This window comes from Micromesistius poutassou (assembly GCF_964030765.1).
Source record: "Micromesistius poutassou genome assembly, chromosome: 14".
Taxonomy (NCBI): domain Eukaryota; kingdom Metazoa; phylum Chordata; class Actinopteri; order Gadiformes; family Gadidae; genus Micromesistius; species Micromesistius poutassou.
This window is the reverse complement of record NC_140284.1, coordinates 18,889,623-18,914,655: the sequence shown is the minus strand read 5'-3', so window position 1 is coordinate 18,914,655 and position 25,033 is coordinate 18,889,623. Positions and strand designations below refer to the sequence as shown.

The 25,033-nt window shown below is 48.4% G+C and overlaps 2 protein-coding genes across 2 annotated transcripts; both read right to left on the bottom strand.

Annotated features, from left to right (window-relative positions):
• Positions 1–1,381: 1,381 nt before the first annotated feature.
• On the bottom strand, positions 1,382–18,416 carry LOC311358348 (cohesin subunit SA-2). The gene is made up of 31 exons (XM_084478358.1): positions 18,312–18,416; positions 18,131–18,212; positions 17,404–17,592; positions 17,091–17,187; positions 16,922–17,007; positions 16,616–16,687; positions 16,148–16,352; positions 15,040–15,191; positions 14,476–14,549; positions 14,190–14,313; positions 13,912–14,010; positions 13,471–13,550; positions 12,947–13,054; positions 12,223–12,364; positions 11,913–12,030; positions 11,399–11,502; positions 10,899–10,991; positions 10,487–10,573; positions 9,590–9,796; positions 9,291–9,367; positions 9,035–9,122; positions 8,581–8,661; positions 8,085–8,177; positions 7,328–7,502; positions 5,625–5,761; positions 4,427–4,528; positions 3,979–4,130; positions 3,639–3,767; positions 2,911–3,116; positions 2,336–2,402; positions 1,382–1,958 (listed from the first exon to the last, which is right to left on the bottom strand). The coding sequence occupies exons 1-31, from the start codon at positions 18,356–18,358 to the stop codon at positions 1,808–1,810; spliced, it is 3,624 nt and encodes a 1,207-aa protein (XP_084334484.1). The 5' UTR covers positions 18,359–18,416; the 3' UTR covers positions 1,382–1,807.
• Positions 18,417–21,325: 2,909 nt separating this feature from the next.
• Positions 21,326–24,745, bottom strand: LOC311358278 (uncharacterized protein; the record flags this gene model as incomplete). Its single annotated transcript, XM_084478272.1, has 8 exons — positions 21,326–21,482; positions 22,187–22,332; positions 22,524–22,642; positions 23,135–23,237; positions 23,746–23,813; positions 23,929–23,989; positions 24,244–24,362; positions 24,685–24,745. The coding sequence occupies 8 exons, from the start codon at positions 24,743–24,745 to the stop codon at positions 21,326–21,328; spliced, it is 834 nt and encodes a 277-aa protein (XP_084334398.1).
• Between the last annotated feature and the right edge of the window lie 288 nt (positions 24,746–25,033).

The window sequence follows — 25,033 nt, the reverse complement described above, 5'->3', positions numbered from 1 at the left end:
GAGGACTTTGAATGAACGCCGGACCCCCCCCGGTGGCCCCCGCCTCCTGCCGCCACGCCCAGGGGCCCCCTTGAGGGGCCCCCCGGAGCGGACAAGCCTTCAGTGTGTGTGTGTGTGTGTGTGTGTGTGTGTGTGTGTGTGTGTGTGTGTGTGTGTGTGTGTGTGTGTGTGTGTGTGTGTGTGTGTGTGTGTGTGTGTGTGTGTGTGTGTGTGTGTGTGTGTGTGTACGTACGGCCGTAGGGTGGAACCTGCCCCGACCTTCAAGCCATAGGAGACGACGAGAGTGAGGGCGTCAATCCGAAACCAGACGACTCCCAAGAAGACACATTGACTACACTCACTCAGTGCCAACGCCCCAGCAGGAATCTACAACCAACGAGCTCCTGTCACCTTTGACCCACGGGGGGGGGGGGGGAAACAGTCACAGCCAGTTTCTACACTCCGCTTCAATTGGTTCGTTCTTGTATTCTAACTTTCATGCGGCAAAAATGTTTCCCAGCGGGTTGATTCTGAGCAGGTGCGTCTGAAGTACATCGAGAGAGAGAGAGGCTCCGCTACGGAGAAGTCAGCGACACCACTTCACTGTGAGCGCCCCCCCCCCCCCCCCGCGCGCGCTAAAAAAACGCATCGGATCACTTGAAAGCGCACACCGCGTTTCACTGAACGCCGCTTGTCTGCCATTAAGCACTGGAGCTAAACGGCTATTTGGACATTCCAGGGAACCGTGAACTTCACCCACTGCTACTGCTGGGGGTTACTGCAGCGGGGAGCTGAAGATAACACTAAAACGCTAAGTCAGCCACACTTTGACCCACTGTGTACAGGTGTGTGTGTGCGTGAGAGTGTCTATGGGTTTGTGTATTTGTAAGGTGGCCATTTGTAGTGATACAGTACCTGTATGTAAGGTGAAGGATTTGGTGCGTGGAAAAAAAAGGAAGTGATAAATTATATTTATAAATGGGTGTAAATATTTCTGTGTTTGCTGTGCTGTAAATGAGTTGGGAAAATGTCTTATGAAATCTGTTTTATATCTAAGAGAAAAAAATACCTTTTAAATGTATTTCAATAGAGTGAATCCTTTTTAACTTGCTTTTTCTTCAAATAAAACTAAGTCTATTTATTGGTATTGAGTTAATGTTTTTATATAACTTAAAGTTGCTGTAGGCAAGGGCTCAATGGTAGAGACATCGGGATTGAACCCAGAACCTTTGCATATTTGGAAATAAATTGAGGCACTTAGGAGTTGGTGAAAAACTGAATCGGGCTGTGAATTTATTTACAAAGCATAAATACTGTATTTTCTAAACCAAGCAGACGGAGAGAGATCATTTCCTAAACCCTCCACGGTCCTTTATGGACCATCGGTAGAGAAATGCTCGGGAGGAAACCTCCAAGATAAGGTTTTTAAAAGTGTATCCAACTATATTTATGCATTTTTCGAATAACAAACAATCAGTATTCCAAGGCAGTTTAAAAAAATATTGCACACGATTCCAAAGTATATTCTCATATGCATGTTGTGTAATTACACAAGCACCATTAAGCACGTGATTTAATGAATAAATAAAAGGAAAAAAAGCTTTACAAAAACAATTGACACGTGCAAAAAATCCTCGGGTTGCAGGTTATCGCAAAAAAAAAACACGTTGGTTTGTGTGCACGTCACGAGCCCTCGGCTTCTTTCCGTTTCGGATGAGGTGTAATTCATTCATTCAGGAAAGGTTGCTATGACAATCAGACATGAGCCACGGAGAGGTCAGGAGGCCGTCCCATCCTCCCCGTCACGTGAGGCCTTCTGCCTTTTGGGTCACATGTCCACCTCCACCTCCAGCGTCTCATCGCCCGTCTCCTTACCGACGACGTGGTGAAGTTCCTCCATGACCGCCGCCGCCGTCCTCGGAGGAGTTTCCGTGGCGACGGGCGAGGACTCCGCCTCCCTCCTGTCTGTCTCTGGAAGGCTGCGGAATCGGGGCAACACTCTCAACCCACTCGCACATCCATGAAAGACTCCACTGGTGCACCATTAAAGGGGTGATATTATGCCACAAGGTGACCGTGTGATCAGCCATTACAAGCCCTTTGAAAAATCCGTCATCATAAGCGGTGAGTGTCCACCTAGATGTACAATGGCAACAAGCAACATCTGCTACAGTCCACTGGGGTAGGCTGGTAGACCGATCTATCCGGCGTACATCTAGGACGGTGGACACGTCCACTTGTGACGTCAGAAGAGCCCGATTTTTTTTTTCAAAACGGCGTGCGACGGCTCATCACGCTCACACCCGGTGGCGCGTCACCGTGGACCTTTTAAGAGCCGTGGCCGGCCGGCGCTTACCTCGAGGCGACGCTGGCTCTGTGGCTCCTGCCGTCCACTGGGCTGACCTGGCCCTGGTGCTTATTGGCTGAACAAGAAGAGAGGGAGGATGCGTGACGCTAGCGTTGAGGGAGGTTATCAAGCGCCTTACGCAGGGGCGTACTTACGTCATTTGGGGGCCCAAGGCAAACCCAGTCATTGGGGCCCTCCACATTCTCGTTCTGCACTGTATATATATATATATATATATATCGTACCAACTAGTTTGTTTTGGTACCGTCTTCCTGAATCAAGCCTGCACATGCGCAGTAACATGGAATAGTCCATTGCATGAGAAGGGAGGGGGGGGGGCAGTCAAAAGATCATGATAGATTAAGCATTTTTATGGATTTTTAAGCGCGCGAATTAAGACAAAAAAATAATAATAATTGCTTTAAATCGAAGAAAACTTTTTTGTATGAGACGTTTGGGGGCCCCTGGAAATCTCGGGGCCCCAGGCAATTAGCCTGTGTTTGCCTAACGGTAGGTCCGCCCCTGGCCTTTACGTTCCGATGCGGTGTGGAGGAGGAGGAGGAGGAGGAGGAGGAGGAGGTTACCGTTGGGGGAGCGGCCCGGCGGGGGAGGCCTCCGGTCTGAGCTGACGTGGGACGCTACGTCCTCGCCCTCGGTGGCGGCGGCGATGGCGGTGCCGGTGGCAGCGGCGGCGGCCAGCAGCGAGGCCCGGTAGGAGAGGAGGGGCTGCCAGCAGTCCTCTCTGGGGTGGACCACGTGGTCGGCCGTCTGCCTCTGGAGGAAGCAGAAGCTGGGCGGGCGGGGGGGCGGGCGGGCGGGCGGGTGGGGGGGGGAGACGGGGGCCCAGGAGCAGATGTGGAGTCAGGGGTAGTTGTGAGCATCGCTGATGTCAAACTCTACTCGATGATTGGTCGGTACTTTTGGTCGATTTTGACACATTTTTGAGCGCTTTTTCATCCTTATTATTATCTCCCTGAACCTCTGCAGTCTCACCCACATTGCCCATCTGTGACTAATAAACTTTCCCTTTATAAAATGAGGGGAACTTACTTAGTCAAAGAGGACTAGAATTTGTCTCTAGATGTGGTTCAAAGATCACACTTCTTTCCAGTATAAATGATTGTCTTGTCTACATCGTTTGACCCACGGGATTGCAGGCATTAATGAAAGAAAGAAAAAAAAAAAAGGGAGCTACATTTTGGTATTAAGAATAACGAAACTGTTGGCGGGAACGCCCTGATCTCTGTTTCAGCCCGGCATCCTAAGACAGACATCTACAAACGTAATAGAAGAACTAACCACACCGACTCACAGGGTTTTCTTGTCGGGCTTGAGGAGTTTGCAGGAGAACTCGCTGAGGACGGTCAGGTAGGAGAGGTACGGGGGGCTGGCCGCGTCGGGGGCCTGGACGAACCCGCCGAACACAAACTCAATGCCGCTCCTGCCAGCGCATTAGAAAAATAAATAAAAGACTTTAGGATAGCCAACCCGGATCTAAGAGTGAATAAAACTGATGGATTTATCGTTTATTTGATGTGGACACAAGCCGCCTGGTGTTTAAAGCGGACCACTCATTTGAAACAAGCGTCCCCCCAGAAGGGCTTTCATGTAAACACACATTCGTGCGTGGAACCAGCCTCCAGCGCCCCCACCTGTGGATCATGGTGACGGACTCGCGGAACTTGGCGGGGTCCCCGAAGGTGAGGGCGAAGCGGCGGGCCAGCTCCTTGATGCCGGTGAAGGTCTGGGCCCCGGGCGGGCCCCCACCTCCGCACCGCTGCTCCTGCTTCAGACGCACGTACAGCTGGGAGTGTGTGTGTGTGTGTGTGTGTGTGTGTGTGTGTGTGTGTGTGTGTGTGTGTGTGAGAGAGTGTGTGTGTGAGTGAGTGAGAGAGAGAGAGAGAGAGAGAGAGAGAGTGTGAGTGTGAGTGTGAGTGTGAGAGAGAGAGTGTGCGTGTGCGTGTGTGCGTGCGCACACAGACAGCCGGTGAACTCAGTGGCCGGTCTGGACGGTCAGAGTCAGTCATACTCCCAAGCTTTTTTTTCCCTCCCCTAGAATGTGATCTGAATGCGGGGGGTTTTGAGGTGAGCGCAGCGTACCTCCTGCAGACAGAGCAACAGCGTGCGAGCGCTCCCCAGCTGGTCCGTCTGCCTGGTCCGGTACAGAGTCTCCTTGATGATGTCCCCGAAGTCGTTGTAATACTGCATGGGGGGGGGGGGGGGGGGGGGCAGATAAGAGGTTACGCCGCGGTCACACTGCACACTTCCGTCGACGGATGACGAAAGGTCTGAGGCAGTGGCGGTTCTAGGGGGGGGGCCAGTGCCCCCGTAACTCTGAGTCCGGCCCCCCCTGTGGCCCCCCAGAACGAGCCAACCCCCCCCGTCAACAATCGCGCCCGCAATAGCCCCCCCCCACCCCCCCGTCAACAATTTGGTTTGTGCCCCTCTGGTCACTGGTCTGGGGGCTTTTTGACAATATCCGTCCATGTGTTTTCCCGTGTTGTAGTACAAAGGCGATTTCATTGGACAGAGTATTTGCAATCAACGAGACCCGATTGGCCCGACGGGGATCCGTCGCCGCCTGAAAAGTTGAACACTTCTCAACTTTTTGACGCGACGGCCAACGGGAGCCAGGACAGAACGGACGGGGACCCACGATGGGCCGCAAAACCCGCCCCCCAAAAAACCGAAAGGGGGGGGGGGGGCGGGGTTGACCCCTCGTCACCTGGTTTGGTGACAGAGACGTCCGACCTCGGGGGTTATGGTGCCTTCTATTTGTCTCGTAATCGCGACTTGCAGCTCGGGTGTGACGTCACATGATCCGTCTCGTAAAACGAGTGACCTCCGGGGTTTTCGTTCTATTTGGCACCACACACGACAAGACGAGTCGGAGCTCTGCTTTCTGCTCAAGAATCGGCATTGTTGTCATAGCAACATGGAGCGTCTCTAGCCAATTTCAGCGGCACAAGCTACAAAATAGGCGGTATTTAACACATAATAAGACTGTAACGACATGCCTATAGGTAACAGTATACAGCGCTGTGTGTACGACTTCTTCATTTGGTTACAAACAAAAACACAAGTGCTTAAAATAGTAGAAAACCACAATGTTTACTACATGTGATGCTCGGAGTAGCCATCTTTGTTACTGAACTCGGGGTCCTCTGAGTTCAGACGAGTTGACGAGTCGTTTTTACGACCTCGGGGGGGGCGTAGCTATTTGCAACTTCCGGTTCGTAACTCGGAAAATCCGCCTCGCAGATCGAGGTCGGGGTGGACAAACGGAAGGCGCCGTTACCTTGGTGTAGTGGGCGAAGACGACGGACGCCGTGCTCGTCTCCAGCACGCCGTGCACCAGGAGCTTGCAGTAGGCGGCCAGCAGGGCGCGGCGCCGCTGGTGCTCCTCCAGCGTCTCCCCCTCAGAGGCGAGGCCGCCTGCAGAGACACGGCGGTGGGCGGAGGAGTGAGTGAGTGCGGTTGGAGGCTGGTTGGAGGCGTTAGGAACAAAGAGCGCCGCGTGACAACGAGAAGATATACCACACGGGCGTGAGCGGGGAGGAGGAGGAGAACAAAGCGAAGCGCTTAGCAGGCAGCGCCGGGGTTTGGGGCTTCGGGTCCAGGCTCGGGACAATGGCTTGAGCAGGTGGATATCAAAGATTAGAGAGTTATGGTTGTGACACCATGTGGCTTCAATCTTCAGGGCCGGACTAATAAAAAAATATAAAACAGTCTCGGGGAGGAGCAGATGGAATTTTCCCACGGAAAAAAAAAGCGCGTGCTGGCCTGGCCTGGGGGTGATCCCTGGGCCTGCGCGGGTTGTAACGTGTCCGCCGCCCAGCCTAACTGTAGCGGAGCAGAAGCCAATAAAACCATCACTTTTTTTTACTATACGTTCACAAAGCAATAACGCTGTATTGCATTTGTTTGAACATTTAAGACGTACTGCGTCCGGGCGGACGGACAGCGAACCTGAGCGCTGGGGCCTCCTCGTCTGTATGTGGTTTGCGATAAGCCTCGGAGAGCGCAGGATGTAGTAAAGATAATGCAATGTTGAAAGTTATAGTTGCAATAAAACTCGGGGGGGGGGGTGGGGGGGGGGGGGTGGGGGGGGGGGAGTAAACGTTCTGGTATGGTCGAGTATTTTATATTTTGCTGTCGCGCTGTAGAAAAGAACATTGTGTGACGTTTTAACCTATTCAAACCGATCGGTTTAATGCTCTACAGGAACGAGGGCCAAGCAAACGTTTCAGCTTACGCCACTTTGCATAACAAAAGCACGGTATCACTTCAAACAAATAATTAGTTCCATTTTCAGTCAAACGAGACAAAGTCTTTCCAGCTCGTTCGGGGTTAATTGCTGGGTCATGTTCAAAATCAGAGCTCCTCGAGTCATCTGGTGGTGCTGTGGGAAGTCATTAGGCCGCAGTGCATTTAATGACTGCACGTATTTAATAGGAAACACACACACACGCACACACGCACACACACACACACACACACACACACACTCTGGTGGACTGAGACTGCCACCTGCTGGACACAAGCCGTATATCCTCCATCGCTCGGGTTGTCAAATGGATAGGCTGTAATGCACGACTGCCTTATAAATCGATGAAGGAGGTGGCAGCTCTTAGGCAATATGAACGTGAAATGATTCCTAATTTAAAATGGTTAAATCAACAATCAATCATCAAAGCACCACTGTGTAAAAAAAAAAACATGTTCAAGTGCACGCAAACAGGGCCCCCGTTCAGCGGGAGGAAAAGCTTCTCCTTTTGTCCGTCACATCAGAGACACTCCACAAAAGTGCCGTTATAGAAGGCCAATAGCGTTGTCCTGTTCTTGTTGTAAAGGAGGCTTTTTCCCCTCAATGTGTTTTTCCTGAGGTTAAATAAACCGAAATGTACTGACAAGTGACACTATCCCAACAACCCAGATGTACTGAACGCTGTCCAGACGTGGAAAAAAACTAAAAGTAAACCGCGAAAAAAGACGTCTCACCTCTGCCGTGTGCACCGCCGTCCGGTCCCACGAACACCTGCTCCAGGACCAGGGCCAGCAGGGCCCTCTGCAGCCGGGGCCCGGGGCTGTAGAGCAGGGGCCCGCACGACGCCGGCTCCCACACCTTCAGCTGGTAGGAGTGGGCCGCCAGGACGTCACACACTCCCAGGAAGGCCTGTGTGTGTGTGTGTGTGTGTGTGTGTGTGTGTGTGTGTGTGTGTGTGTGCGTGCGTGTGCGTGTGTGTGTGTGTGTGTATATATGTGTGTGTGTATGTGTGTGTGTGTGTGTGTGCATGTGTGTGTGTATATGTGTGTGTGTGCATGTGTGTGAGCGAGCGAGCGAGCGAGCGTGTGTGTATGTGTGTATGTGTGTGTGTGCGTATATGTGTGCGTATGTGTGTGTGTGTGTGTGTGTGTGTGTGTGTGTGTGTGCGTGTGCGCGTGTGTGTGTGTATGTGTATATATGTGTGTGTGTGTGTGTGTGTGTGTGTGTGCATGTGCGTGTGTGTGTGTGTGTGTGTGTGTGTGTGTGTGTGTGTGTGTGTGTGTGTGTGTGTGTGTGTGTGTGTGTGTGTGTGTGTGTGTGGGGGAAGCGGATGGATGGAAGAGCGAAGGACTTTTCATAAACACAAACTTATTGCTGCACAGCGGATCGATCGATTGAGTGATTCACCCCAATCTCAGACACGCCGTGACCACAATCCTGGCCCCCCCCCCCCCCCCCCCCGCCCAGTCCGTCCGTCCGTCCGTCCTGTACCTGCTCCTTCACGCCGGCGTCAGACTGGGAGAGGCACCGGTAACTCGTCTCACAGAAGGCGCTGAGCTGCTGCCTCTGGGCCACCGCCTTCTCCTGGGAAGACAAGGCGCCCCATTGGAGGGTTCAGAGAGACTGGGGGCGTGTTCAGGGGAGACACGGCGCCCCATTGGAGGGTTCAGAGAGACTGGGGGCGTGTTCAGGGGGGCACCAGGACCAATGGAGCAGCAGAACGGCAGCGATCGACTTGACTTGAATAAAAAAATACAATGAAGTATTCCCTGAACAAAACGGTTCTGTGTGCATCTCGGATTGGTCACGGGAGAATAACGTGCGTTTGCATCGTCGACGAGTCGTGATTTTGTTTGGCGTTATCGTTATCATCATCATCATCATCATCAACATCATCAAGTGTTGATTCTGTTCCACTGGTGCACGTGCCACCATCCCCCCCCCCCCCTGCAGGGGGGCAGGTGTAGAGTGTTGAACTGTCACTCACTCTGGAGGTGAGCGTTTTCCCGCTGGTGTGGAGGTTCCACAGCACGGCGTGGAACAGGCACCGCAGAACCTCCACGATTACCTCCAGGGAAGAAGCACAAGCGCAGTAAGCTGAGGCCTCACACTTAGTAGTAGGTATTGGTGTAAGATGTACCAAATAGTCACAAACAGAACCAAAAGCGTCTTTCATGCATTCATTTCCCCCCCCCCACACACACACATACACACACACACACACAACCAAAATTCAACATCAACATTTCTATTAGGATTGTAATTCTTTGCCTAATGCTGCCATCTGCTGGCAGCATTTAACAACATATTGCTGCAATTTTTTCCTGCTTTGCTCTCTATACAAACCACCTGTTTCATCACGTAAAGTGTACAGTGTTGGACTTAACGGATGCCTTGTGTTAACCGCGTTGGTCTGTATTTGTAGAGGGGGGTTCCCGTACCTCAGAAGGCAGCCCAGCCTGCAGGCACCCCACCGATAGGAGAGGAGACAGCAGCTCAAACAGGTCCCACTGCGACAGGTCATGGCCACTGAGCAACACACACACACACACGCACGCACACACGCATGCACGCACGCACGCACACACACACACACACACACATGCAACGTATGGGTTCATGATCCTGGTCGCAGAGAAAACATAGCTGCAGAGGTTCCAGGGCAGAGTTCAACAGGGAACAGCAGCCTTGTCTTACTTGTAAAACGCTCTGAGCTTCCTCAGCGTGGACAACACTTCTCCGGTTCGGTCGTCGTCGGCGCAGAAGGTGTCATCCTATGAAAACCGTTGTACAAGCGAAAGGCAGGTGAGTGGAAGTGTGCTGTGCGAGGGTTTCTGCATTCTGGATATTATTGGATTTCATTAGTTTAAAGGTTGGGTAAACCCCCGTTCCAAAGTGGACCTTACTGTTCCTGTCATAACTGTATCTAATGCACACCTTTGTGAACGGCGAACACACACACACATACACACACACACACACACACACACACACACCTTTAGGCCGACCCCCAGCCGTGAGGTCAGTCTGTCCTTCCAGCGTTGGACCAGGGCGTCCCGGGCCGAGCGGGCCGCGGGGTGCCAGGCCGCGTCCTCCCCACACAGACGCAGGTAGGCGCGGGACCCCGCCTCCAGCACGCCGGGGGGTCCGGAGGGGTGGTCCACCGCGGCCCCCATCTCCCTGATCAGCTCCTCGGACGTCACCTGGAGAACAGCAGGGGGGCGTCACAGACTCCCGCGCACACATTCCCGTTCCAGGAGACGATTCATAAATACTAGAGCTGCTGCTCATTCATAGTGCTTATTCTTGGCCCTGTGATGTGGGCGATGTGTTTAATAACGCCGCTGTTTATATTCACACTGCACACGTCCGTTGACGGCTCTCTTTGACTTTGCGTGGTGGCGCTCTCGAAATGCATTGTGGGTCCGTCGTCCGTTCTGCCGGCTCCGTTGGCCGTTGCGTCAAAGAGTTGAGAGATGTTCAACTTTTCAACAGACAGCGACGGATCCGTCGGCCAATCAGATCGCGTTATGCAAATATATACGCAAATACACTACTATGACGCCACGCTTGGACTCCTGTCCAATGAAATCGCCTTTGTGATACAACCCGGGAAAACACGCGGATATGTCAAAAAGCCAGCCGGCTTTTTGACAGCGGGGGGTTTAAAAATGCTACGCGAAGCAACACTCCTCGCGACTACGGTATCCACAAGCAGGAGGAAGCCTGCTTTGTTAGCAGGAAGCGATTTGATTGGCTGCAGGCTGCGTCTACAAAGACCACTCCCCCATACGTCAGACACGAACCTCCGTCATCCGTCCACGGGACGCGTGCGGTGTGAGCGCGGCGTGAGAGAGAGGAGAGAGGGGGGTGTGTGTGTGTGTGGGTGAGACCTGTGCGTTCTCTGCTGCAAGACACTCAGGGACAAAGTAGTGAGGAATCTTCATCAGGGAGGCCACCAAGTCCCAGCGGCCTGCAAACTGAGCAGCACACTGCCATCATCATCATCTTCATCATCATCATCATCTTCATCATCATCATCATCATCATCATCGTCATCATCATCTTCGTGATTGTCATCATCATCATTATCACCACCATCATCATCATCATCCTCATCACCACCATCATCATCATCATCATCATCTTCGTGATTGTCATCATCATCATCATCTTCGTGATTGTCATCTTCATCATCATCATCATCATCTTTGTGATTGTCATCATCATCGTCATCATCATCAACATCCTCAACATCGTCACCGTTAATCTAAAGTAAGTTATAATCAATACAACGACGGATACCTTTGACAGCAGCTTGGGGAGCGTGGTAAGGTAGTGCTGGGTGAGTTTAGCGCATTCGTCCGACTGAGTCTTTCTCTCCTTGGCACTCGAGACCTAGAGGGATTTTGACGACGGATCATCAAATGATAAACTAAGAACCCAAAGGTTAATTAGTTTAACCCTTAATTAATTAATTAGTCCATTCAGTAATAAGCATCATTTTATAGCATAGGCAGAGAATTAGGGTTAGGGGATTAGGGTTAGGGTTAGATACCCACTACCCCTAACCCTAACCCTAACCCTAGGGTTAGGGGTAGTGGGTATCTAACCCTAACCCTATTCAATTATGTTTAAATTAATACCTTAGTTAACATGAACACAATTAGAAAATGATCAATCAACAATTAGTTGACTGTTAATTAACTGTTAGCTAATTGTTATTGAATGGACCCTTATTGTAAAGTGTTAACTATTATTATTATTATTATTATGATGATGTGTTAGTCGTGTCACTGTATGACCTTTTTGCCCCCGCTCCTGCCCACCAGTGAAGGTCCCTCAGCGGCCTGACGCACAGACGCCACCAGCACCTCCACCACAAACGCCTGCTCTGCCTCCGTCAGACCTACACACACACACACACACACACACACACACACACACACACACACACACACACACACACACACACACACACACACACACACACACACACACACACACACACACACACACACACAGCCACACGCACACACACACACACACAGCGGGATCAATCCATTATGAGCGTTGGGGGTCGTAGTTGAAGTCGTTCTCTTAGCTTCTGTTACTGTACTGTTTATTTCACATGGATTCGTCATAGTGCAAGTTCACTTAGATTCACACATAAACTAATTAACAAAGTGAACCACAATACGATATTATCTAAGTCCACCCTCTCAGCCCCCCCCCCCCCACACACACACACACACACAGACGCACACACACACACACACACACACACACACACACGCCCGCCCCTGAGGTGAGGCAGACCTGTGCTGTGCGGAGGGGGCTCCTGCAGCAGTATGCGGGTGAGTGTGGGCCAGTCTCTGAGCAGGTCACCAGCACAGTCCCACAGCGCGTCCACCAGGTAAACCACGTGCTTATGGAGCTGTGAACACACGATGGACACCACCGTTAAAACCGTAAAAACACATCCTCCTGGGGGAAGGAGGCGCCTTCATCCAGCACGCTCCAGCCAATCCTGTCTCCAGGAAGACTTCATCCATTGAACAAACAAAAGGACAATTGGTGGTTTGTTTTTTTTTCTCTCCAGTGAAGTCATCGGTCACACACGCCTCACCTCAGACTGCGTGTGGAAGGTCAACAGGGCCCGGAGCCTGACCATGGTCCGCTCTGTGTGCGCGTCCTGCCCCCGTGCTTCCCCCTGGCTCCCCCCCCCCTCCTGAACTTTAGACCGGGGGGGGGCCCCGGCGTTCGGCAGCCTGCGGGACAAACGGACCCTCAGACCCCCTTGCACTTCATAGTATAGACTGCACAGACACTTTATGGGGAGTTGCTTTTTGATCTTTTCACTGGTTTGAATGATTGTCTGTGTCATTGTCTTTTGTGTACTGTATGTACTGTGAGTGTACTGCCTTATTTTAACCTGTTTGGCATTAAGACAAATTCCAATCAACTGTGTTGACATGGCAATAACAATGATCCATCCATCCATCCATCCATCCATCCATCCATCCATCCATCCCCCTCTCTCTCTCTCTATCCATCCATCCATCCATCCATCCATCCATCCATCCCCCTCTCTCTCTCTCTATCTATCCATCCATCCATCCATCCATCCATCCATCCCCCTCTCTCTCTCTCTCTATCCATCCATCCATCCATCCATCCATCCATCCATCCCCCTCTCTCTCTCTCTCTCTCTATCTATCTATCTATCCATCCATCCATCCATCCATCCATCTAGACGCAGGGCAGCAAGGCCAGAGTTGAGCCTCTTTGATGATCTGTTTTGAGGTTGTTTACCGCGTTGGACCCCCCATGGGTGGGGTTCAGCGGTTTACCTCGAGTAGAGCAGCTCCCCGGCCAGGGCCGCCAGGGGGCGCTGTGAGGAGTAGACAAACTGATACAGCCGCTGGTAGTCTTCCTCTGTCAGCACCTCCTCACAGGACCTAGGGGGGGAGAGCACACACACAGAGGATATGGAGAGGACAAACACAGGGGGTGGAGGGTGGGGGGGTGGAGGGAATAGGTAGCCCGGCTATTGCCAGACCGAGCTCAATCGTAGATTGCACTGTTGGTCTGGGAAGGCTGCACAAGATCGCGTGATCGACGGGCCTGGTTCAAATGACACACAATTCATTGTCATTGTGTTTGTGTTCATTGTGTTAAACCAGCCAATAGCACGCCACAGGGGGGAAAAGCCAGCTTGGTGATTGGCTCCGGCAAAAGCGTATCGGAAGCAGAAAGAAATGTATTGCTCCTCTCCAGACCCTGCCGCAGGACGGATTCATATGGCCGGCAGAACGGGCTGGGGGTGCTCTCAGTCTGGGGAATATGGGGGGGGGGCTGGAGGTTGTCCACTTACTTGGAAATGAGAATGAGGAGCTTCATGGCCTGCACAGCTACCTCGTTGTCTCTGTCCAGCGTCATGGAGATGAGCCTGCCCTGGAAGGCAATTCAATGCAGCTTTATCTGTACAGCACATTTCATACAAAATGTTCATACAAAATGAATAGTGATCAAATATAATTAATGCAATAAAATAATAAATAAGAATACCAAACGAAGGGAAATATAGGGAACGAATCAAGGTAAACAAAAGAGTGATGAAAGAAAAACGATAAAAACGACCTCTTTGTAAAAGCCTGGATGTGCGTAAAATGTCCGTTGAGGTAATTCCAGAGCTTAAAAGCATATTGGAAGAGGGTCGCTTTACAATATGTGCTGTGTGGGTTTTTGGTGCACTGAATATACATACATAAATACGTGATATATATTTTACATCTACAAAAGGCGTTTTCCATACTTTGAAGCGGCTGGTGAACAGGTCTAGCTTGGGCAACAGAAGGGGGTCTCCGTACAGACCCTGCAGCCCCAGCACACACTTGAGTCGCACTTCTGGTATCTGGAGGCAACAAAACAGATCAGAACAGATGCGTGGACGCGTTGACGAAGAGCTCTGCAGTACAGTGAGTACAGTTGTACGACCTATATCATAGCTCACACTCACACAGTGGGGATGTATCTAAAAATACCACAGCTTGATTCATGGCGTGTCAGGACTTTTCCATAGGTTGCGTTTACCTTATCGTGCATCATCCAGCCTATGTATTTGAGGTAGCTGTCGTTGAGAAATGCGGTGCTGTAGAGCTTCATCCACGAACACAGTTCCTCTGTGCACATGGAGCGGATCTCTGGCAGCACGTCCCTGTGGACCCACACACACGTACAGAGAGAGAGAGAGACACACACACACACACACACACACACACACACACACAGTCAGGGACATGTACGGCTTGCTCAAAGTGCAGAACGATAGCGGCAACAAAAAGAGCGCCGTGTGATGAGGGTCCAGAGGGGGATTCACCGGTATCTCTTGAGGAACACTCCTTTGAAGATGGTGTCCATGATGCTCTCTATCTCCGACCTTTTCTCCTGCAGCTGTAAGAGGAACCGTCAGGACGACAGTGACGGCGCTGCTGCCGCATCCAAAACCGTTTCTAAATCTTTCCCTTTTCCTAAATCTTTTCTGTAATATATAAAATCATAATATCCGCTTTTGAATTTAAAATCGCACGTGAAAGAAAGGTGTGTTGCACTACTGCGCACGTCAAAGTATCATGTATCCGTTTCTCTATATTGTATTTGCTATTTTGTGGTGCTTTGTAGGCCTCAGTAACACAACAAAACAGCTTACAGCGAAGTGATAGTGTGATCATTTTCTGTAAATGTCGTTCCAATGCACACAGACACACACACACAAACACACACACACACACACATCCACACTCAAAGACAGACACACACACACACACACACACACACACACACACACACACACACACACACACACACACACACACACACACACACACACACACACACACACACACACACACACACACACACACACACACACACACACAGGCACCTCAGCCATCTTCTTCTTCATCCTGTCCAGTCGGGGGCTGCCCTGCCGCCCGGAGGTCTTTCTCCTCTCCACCCCGTGCAGCTTCTGGGAGTTCTCCATCGCCGTGCTCAGGCTCAGCGCCACGGCAACCAGAGCGCTCAGAATCTTCACAGCTACGAGGAGGCGGACCAGATCAGAGAGAGAGACGATCAATAGGATGCACGGCGCTTCATTCAGAGTGGATGTGTGTGTGTGTGTGTGTGTGTGTGTGAGGGCCCTTCAAGTTGGAATCATTTTAATAATAACGAGCATGAAAGCCAAAGACTTGTTACTTGACACGTTGTCAATGCAGGAGTTGAAGGTTTTTGCTTTCCTTTGGTAACTTTTAACGGTGTCTGTCTAGTGGTTTCCTCTTTTCCTCTAAATCACACTGATTAACACTCCATCAGCGCCTTCTGGTCAACACCGGCAGATTCACATTATTACGACAATAGAAAATCCATTATTCTTCGGTGTTTGTTAATGTCTAACCATTTCTGTTAAGTCCCACATTATATCTTATATTTTTCCAACATACCGAGTCAACTGCCCCCCCACACGGGCAACCGACTGAGCCACCACTGAGGTATACTCTACTATGGAGGTAGATTTGTGTCTTTATTATGCAATCAAACAGAATAGGTTTGAGAGCAAAACTATCGACACTGCAATCAAAAAATGTTTTTTTTCAGCTCAACAGCAAGCAAAACTTTTGGATTCGCAAACAAAACTTTTGGATTCGCAAGCAAAACTTTTGGATTCGCAAACAAAACTTTTGGATTCGCAAACAAAAACTTTTGGATTCGCAAACAAAAACTTTTGGATTCGCAAACAAAAACTTTTGGATTCGCAAACAAAACTTTTGGATTCGCAAGCAAAACTTTTGGATTCGCAAACAAAAACTTTTGGATTCCCATGAATACATTTTTAATCACATTTATTTTCCTTGCAATAAAACATTCTTTGATTGCAGCGTCGACAGTATTGCTCTCAAATCTATTTTTTGATTGCAGTGTTGTGGAAAGTTTTGCTCTCAAACCCATTCTGTTCGACTGCATAACAAAGACACAGATCCACCTCCACCCTCTACCTGCCAGCGTGCACGTGTGCCTGAAGGCGCGCACGCAGGAGTCGGACAGCTGGGCGAGCAGGGACACCAGGGCGCTCATCAGGTAGCCGTCGTACACCACGCGGTGCTGACAACGCGACACCAGCGCCGACACAAAGTCTCCGAACTCCGAGTGGAACCAGCGGCCGTACGGAGCCGCCTGGACCAGGGGGTACTCCGCGCAGTCCTGCGGCAGGGAGGGACGGAGGTCAGCTGATCGTCAGAGACCAATCGAAACAGCTTCTGGACTGAAGTAAGAATCGTCGCATAAAGAATACGTGTGTCTATATGCATCATTGCATGTTGTTTGATAATACCTTTACGTGCAACTACGTCGTTACAATATTTATTTATTCTTGTTCCAACTCTATTCTGTGCAGTGAATGATTTTTACAGTTTACGGTCCTTGTGTGGCTAAAATAAAAATTAAAACAACTAAAAGGTACAGACCATGTCCATGGGCCAGGTGACTGTAAGGATCCAGGGGAACGCCATGAACTTCTTGTATTGCAGACCAGATTCCTGGTACACACACACACACACACACACACACACACACACACACACACACACACACACACACACACACACACACACACACACACACACACACACACACACACACACACACACACACACACACACACACACACGCACACGCACACACACACACCCACCCGGAACAGCGGCTTCAATTAGAATCAGCAAATACAATACTGCATGAGAAGAACACATGAGAATGGAGTTTTCTCTCACCTCATCCACCTTCTCCACCATCTTGCTCAAGATATCACAGCACTCCTGAACCTTGTTGCTCTGACACATCTCGGCTGTGACCACCCCTGTAAACAGACGAGGAAAAGTGACCCAGGGCAATAGCTATGTGTGTGTGTCTGTGTGTCTGTGTGTGTCTGTGTGCGCTTGCCTTTGCACCCGGAGCACTGAATGAAAAAGCTGATGAGATCTAAGAGGGCGGAGTCCCTGTCCATCGCATAAGTCTCGATCCAGTCACCAATCACGGTCTGCACAGAGAACCACAACAACACCAGAGGTCAGAGGTCTCCCTCACCGTCTCAGGAAACAAAATGTGCACGACCAGAAAATGTGCGTCTCCATTGCAGAAGAGGTTATAGTTATTAAGTAACCAAACTGTTAAAACATGATCATAGGGAGTCTGGGGAGGAGAAGGTCGCAAGGAAGGTCCAGACCCAGCAAAGAAGGTCTACGGGACATCTCACCTGCATGGCGCTCCGTCCCATGGTGACCACCTCAAACAGGGTGACGGCCGCCACTCGGCCCCGCCTCCCCCCGCCGCCGCCGCCGCCGCCGCCACCGCCGCCGCCCGCTCTGCCTGCACTGCCCCGGCTCGTCTTGCCCTGGGCTTGCGCGGCGTTCTCAGAGCACATCCGCGGCCTCTTCTTCCCTCTCTGCGGGTTGCACGGATATCCATGAGGGTGGGAGTGGAGTGGGTTCATATCCATAAGGGTGGGAGTGGAGTGGGTTCATATCCATGAGGGTGGGAGTGGAGTGGGTTCATATCCATGAGGGTGGGAGTGGAGTGGGTTCATATCCATAAGGGTGGGAGTGGAGTGGGTTCATATCCATGAGGGTGGGAGTGGAGTGGGTTCAAATCAAAACCCAGTGGCTGCAAGTCTCCCTGGAGGCATCCTTGAGCAAGACGCTCCGGAATAACTTCAAATAATGAGGATCGGGAATGTGTTGGGGGTCGCTTTAGATCAGATGATAGATCCAATCATAACGGTAGTACACAGACCTGTACGGAAATGCTCTTTACATGGCTACAATATCTCTTCTTTTAAGCGGAATATCAAATAATTCCACGTATATTACTGTTGTAATAATATAATGCCTCACTGTAATGGAAAGTTCTAATGTGATGTGCTGAATTTGGTACATTTGGTCTCTCTGTTTTGGACATGTCCACACGGGAGAGCCTTCACTTACCGCACTTTTCCGTCTGTTTTCGTTTCCGGATTCATCCCCAGAGTGGCTGACTGCTCCAGCTGAATTAATCGCAGAATTCTCACTAGAATTAAACAATAAATCTTGAAATAACCATAGAGGCAGTGACACGGTTGTTTTCATTTAATATCTTGCACATTGTAATAACATCAATAATCCTTACTTTTGCTCAAGTGGCCTGGAGGTAGGTGTTGATGGATCTGGGATCATTGCTGGCTCAATCTTTTTTTCTTTTTAGCTCATTTTACACAGCCTGCGTGGATGAAATCAATGTTTGGTCACGGCCTAAAAGAAGAATGAATCAATAAGGACAATAATGTCTGAGGCAGCCTAAGCCTGTCTAAGTATTTTTCTGTTTTGATATTTGTGAAGATTTTTTCATAAATAATAATATAATAAGAATTCATTCTGAATATCAAAATTCAAAAAGGTAATTGAAAATAAGCCATCCAAAAAAAGATTATAAAAAACAATAATCCTAAAAAGTAATCCCCAAAGATTATCCCAAAAAAGGTTATCAAGAGAAACGAATAAAAAAAAGTAATCTAAAAAAAAGTTAAGAAAGCTGTAACTGAACCCATGACCTTGGCAGCGTTAAGGCTATAAGCACTACCAGTTGGGCTAGAGACGACCACTTTGAAAACACACGGTTTTCACTATAGCTGTATTTCCCTAATATAATCCAAAAAATAAATCTATCTACCTTTTACACTAAACACATTTTTTGTTGCGGTTTTAAACCTCCTATTAACATAATAGATGAGATTCGGTCGACGCTATTAACCGTTATGACGGCGGTGGAACCTGAACCGCTGAGGCTCTTGGCAGCGTCACCTCTAAGCAGTACCAGCTGCAGGACCACCGAGAGAGAACACACAGACAGCCTGTTCTTTTTTAAATTATAGAATTTAATCCAAAAAGGAATCCAAAAAAAGTATTAAAAAATGTAATTTATACCTTCAACGCTTAAAACCTTTTTTTTTCTTTTTTTTTTACACAAGTGTTTTGTTTGAACCTGCTTTAGTATTAATGTAACATATGCGATTCGGTTGAGGCTTTTTAGTGTCAAACAGAGAGTGAGAACCGAACGACTGACCTTGGCAGTGTTGATTCTGGGGGAAACCACAAAATCGTTTTGGATTATAATAGGGAAATATAATAGTATATAATATAATAGGGGAAACTGTGTGTTTTCCTTATATTTTCAAAGTGGTTCCTTCTAGCCCAACTCGACCAAGGCCAGTGGTTCCATTCCCGCTGTCAACCGCCCGATCTCGTGTGTAACATTAATACTACAAAAATAAATTAATAAATGAAATATTTCATTTATAATAGTGCTTCAATTGTGCCTATTGTGCCTTGTGCGTGTGTTCGTGTGCGTGTGTTCGTGTGCGTGTGCGTGCGTGCGCGCGCGCGTGTGTGTGTGTGTGTGCGCGTGTGTTGAGGGGACACCTCATCCACAAACGTAATGTTTCGAGGCTCTCCCCCTGTGTAAATAAACGATGGGCGAGTCGGTGGAATTCGTTTATGGATAGAGATGCATTATGAACAGTAACTGCTTAAAAAACAGCTCGAATTACACATAGAAGCATTTTCATGGCTCGTTTGTTCTGGCTTGTATTGTTTGTTGCTTTGACATAATTATTGTTAGCATAACACAGTTACAGTGATGTTTCCGGACAGGCCAAAACTCCTGATCGGGATTGGTTGAATGTGGAGCTAAATGGAGAAGCGCTGAATGTGATTGGTTCTAACGGACATCAGTCCGTCGTCGGCGCCGCCTCCTGCTGGCCTTACTTACTGTTTCCTTCAACGTTAAGAGATATTCAGGGGCAACCTTCGGTGCTCCAGACAGTTTTTAATTGTGACAAGCATTTTGGCCACCAGAAATGTAACTAGCAAGTAATTTATTGATCATCCACCCGGAGAACGTCCTGTAATGACTGCACGTTGCAACAACTGTGGAATAATAAGGAAATGCTTCGTGTTTACCTGTTACATATCAAACATAAGAAACCTACTGCAACAGAAAACATATCACATTTAAAGACGGCCGTCTTACCATTAAGCTTCACATTGACTTTGTTTTCATTTCTTTCATAGAAGAATTCCAGTGTTGTTGCTTCGTCTCGTTTCGGATTTAAAGGGACACACACGAGCGTGCATCGCGCTCACGTCACATAAATCAGGATTTGAAGATGGAAAGAGTGACTGGTCCAGCCAGGATTAATTAATCACTCACACAAGTGTGAGTGATTCTATGCAGAGTTAAATAAGAATGTGTTTAATGTGTATCAAACATATTCTTGGAATAATGGAATATTTTACAAATGTTCTATCAACAATATGTAGGTCATATTTGTTTCACCAGCAGTTTACTTGAGTAAAGCAGGCCTTAGTTGTTGTTTTTTTGCAAATATAATATTTTTAGCAAATATTTTAAAACAAAAGGCATGTTTTTTTTATGGAGGAATATCTAAGTGCATATGTGCATTTTTTTTTTGTCTATCTTTGGAGTTTAATTGATATATCACTGGTGCCATCCATTCAAAAAAATGTGCACATGCACTCAAGGTATCGTATGAATTTGTATAAAAACTGCAATCTTAGGGTATGTATCCACTAGTCCTGAGTACAATCATTTCAGCTTTAGTGTCTGCTTTATGATTCCTTTATAGTGCTTGATTGAACTTTAGCCTAGCCCTATCGGCTGTAAGGGCAATAAAAGTCAAATTGTGTGCATGCGTACACGTATGTGCGTGTTCACTTGTGTGTGTGCGTGCTTGTGCATTAGTGTGTGTGTGTGTGTGTGTGTGTGTGTGCGTGTGTTTTTAATATGATTGTGGAGATTGACAGACTTTCAGACAGACACTGTATTGCTTCCATTTTGATTTTATTATATTTAAAACATTGAAATGTGCTAGCAGTTCAAGAACAAAACATCAAATATCCGGATCATTCCCACACAAACAGATCACCTGAATGGCCTTGGCCTAATATGGGCCGCAGTAGAACAACAATATACAAACCTCAGCTGCTGTGGAAATCAAGCTCACAGTCCCGTTGCTTTGTTTCTATGCAGTCTCATTTAATCACGTAGCACCTCGATCCACGTTGTCGTTTTGGATTTACAGTCAGATCAGCGGTACGTTTGTGGCGTGGTCCTATAGGGGGTGTCTATTTCGGGGCTCCTAGGGGGGGAGGGGGAGGGGGGGGGACCCCCTGCTGGGTCAGGAGCTGGGAGATGAAGCTCATGGCCGGGCTGAGGCCGTCCGTCAGGTCCTCGGGGAGCGCCGACACCACCAGCGAGATCCTCTCTGTGAGCTTCAGTATCCTACGCCGGGACGAGAACAGAACGCCCGTGTGATGACGGATTCCAAAACGTTTGTGCTTCTACCCTCAGGTAGAAGATTTCCCTGTGAGTTCCCGCTCACAGGACTAAACGATACAAACTTTCCTTTGTATGTACTGCCATTAACATGCTGAATTTGCACTGAAGTAATGTCACTATTGCACTTTATGCCTCTTTTGTGCACTGTTCTCCTGGACCACTGCTTATCTTGGCCTCCCTATGTAGCGATCCTGCACTGTGTTTTATGTATTTTTATGTACTGGTCATTTGTGTTTTGATGGTGTTTCCATCACTAACTGATATCTTCTGGTTGATGGAGTGTTTGTTAATACGTGGCTGCATCCTACTCTCCCCTAGTGGGATAATTAAATTTGACTTTGACTTTGTTAAGAAGCACAAATATGTTTCACTACTATTGAGGTTTGCTGCTTTAATCCAAAGACTCACAGTGACTTAAGACACACGTCATTAAGGAGCAAGGAAGGGGTCTTGACCCGCAAATGTTTCCAGATATGGCCGGATGCTGGGGGGAATCGAACCCATACCTTTTAGCTGGGAGACGAACACCCTATAGCCGCGATACCATCCTGCCTTTGATCAAATATGCTCTCTTGCTCTTCACTTTTGATATCGTAATGTTCAAACAAACGGGGGGGGTGGGGTTACGGGGGGACGTGTTCTCTCACCAGTTCACGTAGTTAGCAGCCAGCTGAGGTTCCTGCCTGGAGACGTCCTCTGTCACCAGGGACATCTTCATCTGTTTGAAGTTGGCCTCGATGTCTCTCTTAATCTCAGCCAAGCAGGGCGTCCCTCGGAAGGAGCCGATCACTTGCTGCAGGAGAGACGGGAGCGTTGCAGACGAAAGGGGGGGGGGGGCCAGAAAACACACGACACGGGTTAACCCCAGGGGATGTTTGACTGTACCGCGCACAGGGGGAAAACCGCACACACGCAAACCAGAATGACATAACACTGAAATAAAGGCTAAAGTCGGACACGAGACGAGATGAGACTGGGGCTCACGTAGAGGACAGAGAGCTGGTGGGCGATGTATTTGTGGCTGCCCAGGTGCCTGACGTCCTCCTCTAGTTGTTGGCTCAGGACAAGAAGCTGGTTCAGTTTGGCGAGGTGAGAGAAGTACTCTGCAACACATACCCACGTGTGGTTAACCCTTGAATTGATTGGATAAACTGTTTGAACATGTTGTTTTGCTTTACAGTGTGATTTTTTAGCCTCCTCTTCATTACATATTTTATGTATACATCTGAAAAAAAATTAATAACCCAATAACCACGAGGGGTGCGAATGATATACATCATAAAACATAATGCAATGAAATTCCTCGTTTTATGTTGAGATGGGGAAAACCTACAAAACGATGACTATGACTATCTGCTCTGCAAGTGATATCCTCCTGTATTACTCTATCGTGGTCATGAACCCAACAAGTCCCGTTTTATGGGGCAACAGGGGAAATAAACAAAACGATGACTAGGACATCAGCTCTGCAAGTGATATCCTTGTGCGTTACTCACTCGATTTGCGCCTGCGTCATTTTGGCCCAAACGTAGATGTGCAGGTGTGCCTTTAGTTGTAGTTTATACGCTTATAATCTGAAGTAGGCTACCACTTACCTTCCATGGGGGGCTTCTCCAGCATGCCCACAGCACTGCCCTGGATCAGGTAGACCTCCACCCGAGGGAACATCCCAGACAGGCCCACCATGTCCAGGTAGTCCTGGGGGAACACGGAGCAAGACTGGTGGTTTATCGTCTCACAGCGATTGCATTTCCTTGCACATCACTTTCTTTCATCAGCATTCGTTACATTCAAAAGGGTAATCAGACACTACTGTGTTTATTGTGTTGGTATTTGCACGTAAAAATAAATATATTGATCCATGTAATTTTTTTTTTTTTTTGCTTTATTGGAGAGCAACCAAAAACCTGTGGTGCTGCTCTCTCCCCAACTACATTCTGACGTGAACCTTTTTTTACGGAGGTGGAAATTGTACATTGATATGTGTGCATGTTTGATGGCTTGCTTTCCCTTTTTTATGGAACTTAATGATTAAGAATGTAAAAACATTGCAGGAAAAGCTTACTGTGGTTCACTAGTTTGGCCTTGGATTCTTATGGCTTTCAACCAATATGTTTCACTTTCCCATTTTATTGTTATTACCTCGTTGGCAGAGACAAGCTGAAAGTGTGTACTTATACTTGAAATAACAGTACAACAGACAAACCTCTAATTGTGGCATAGGCTTTGGTAGATGCTCCAGGCACTGCAGCATCTGGTCTAGGATCTCAGCTCCTACGGTGGATGTGATCACATAAGAAGATAGTACGTTGTACTACTGGTTACATTCTGGTGCTCTTCCATGTTGCTTAACGTATAGATGGGATCCATCATTTTTAATGGATATCACCTTGGAGCTGGAAGGTGTCCGATTCCTCTGGGCTACAGTCTTGACTCAACTGCTCGTGGAACTTGAGCAAGAAAAGATGATAAAAAACAACAACAACAAACATGTGATGACGAGGATCAATGCAACTCAAAGAAGACGTTCTTCGATGTTCGATGTCTACACTTCACCCGTAGTACACTCTCTCTCACACACAAAGCAAATCCATGCTGACACCCAACCCCGTATCCCATTATGCACACCTCCAATTACAGGGACATGATTATTATTATTATTTATGATTATTTTCCCAGCATTCAAAAAGCAGTGTTGACGTACCTGCTGAACCTGAGCCCGGACGAGAAGGTCCAGCTGTCCGCACAGACACAACATCTCCAAGCCCACCTGCTCAGGACTCAGATGAGTAGGGCTCAGGGGTCTTCTTACCTGCAGCTTCACTGTCAACAGGTAAGACATAATACTGACCTGTCATCCATCATCGTCATTTATTTTCAGCACAGGCACTTTTTCCCCGCCAGAGATCATGCGATTGGTATGAATAACAATGGTGTATGACGAGCAAGAATCTCATTGTCTTAAGTCTATAAGGGAGGAGCAGGTCACCGGGGAAGAATCATTTCATTTCCGACAGCGCATATATGCATGCATAAATATTTAACAAATTCCTGCGCTACAATAATCTACGTTATTACTACAAATCCTTGTTATTTTATTATCTCATTGCGATAGAAACAATATCCGGTAGGATTTGAGACTTACCTTTAAAATTGTCATGATAAACGCACGGATGACAGAGCGGCTCGGTGTTGCTTACTGCCATATCCCACTAAACTGACAACAATCGCGTCCTAGACACTTACGAATCCATTCCAAATAACCAAAGAGTAGAAAATGCACAGACGAATACAAAAACAGTCAAAGTTTTCATTGTAACCATCTTATCAGAAAACATTGCTCCACGCCAGGGGTGCATTCGAGAGACCTACACCACATTGAACCGGTGCGAACGAATGCGAATAAACGGTTGCTTTGTATGCAATGCAACCATCTCCACTCTCGCTGTCAAATTAGCTCAAACATAGGCGAAAAGGCGGGGAACAACAACGTG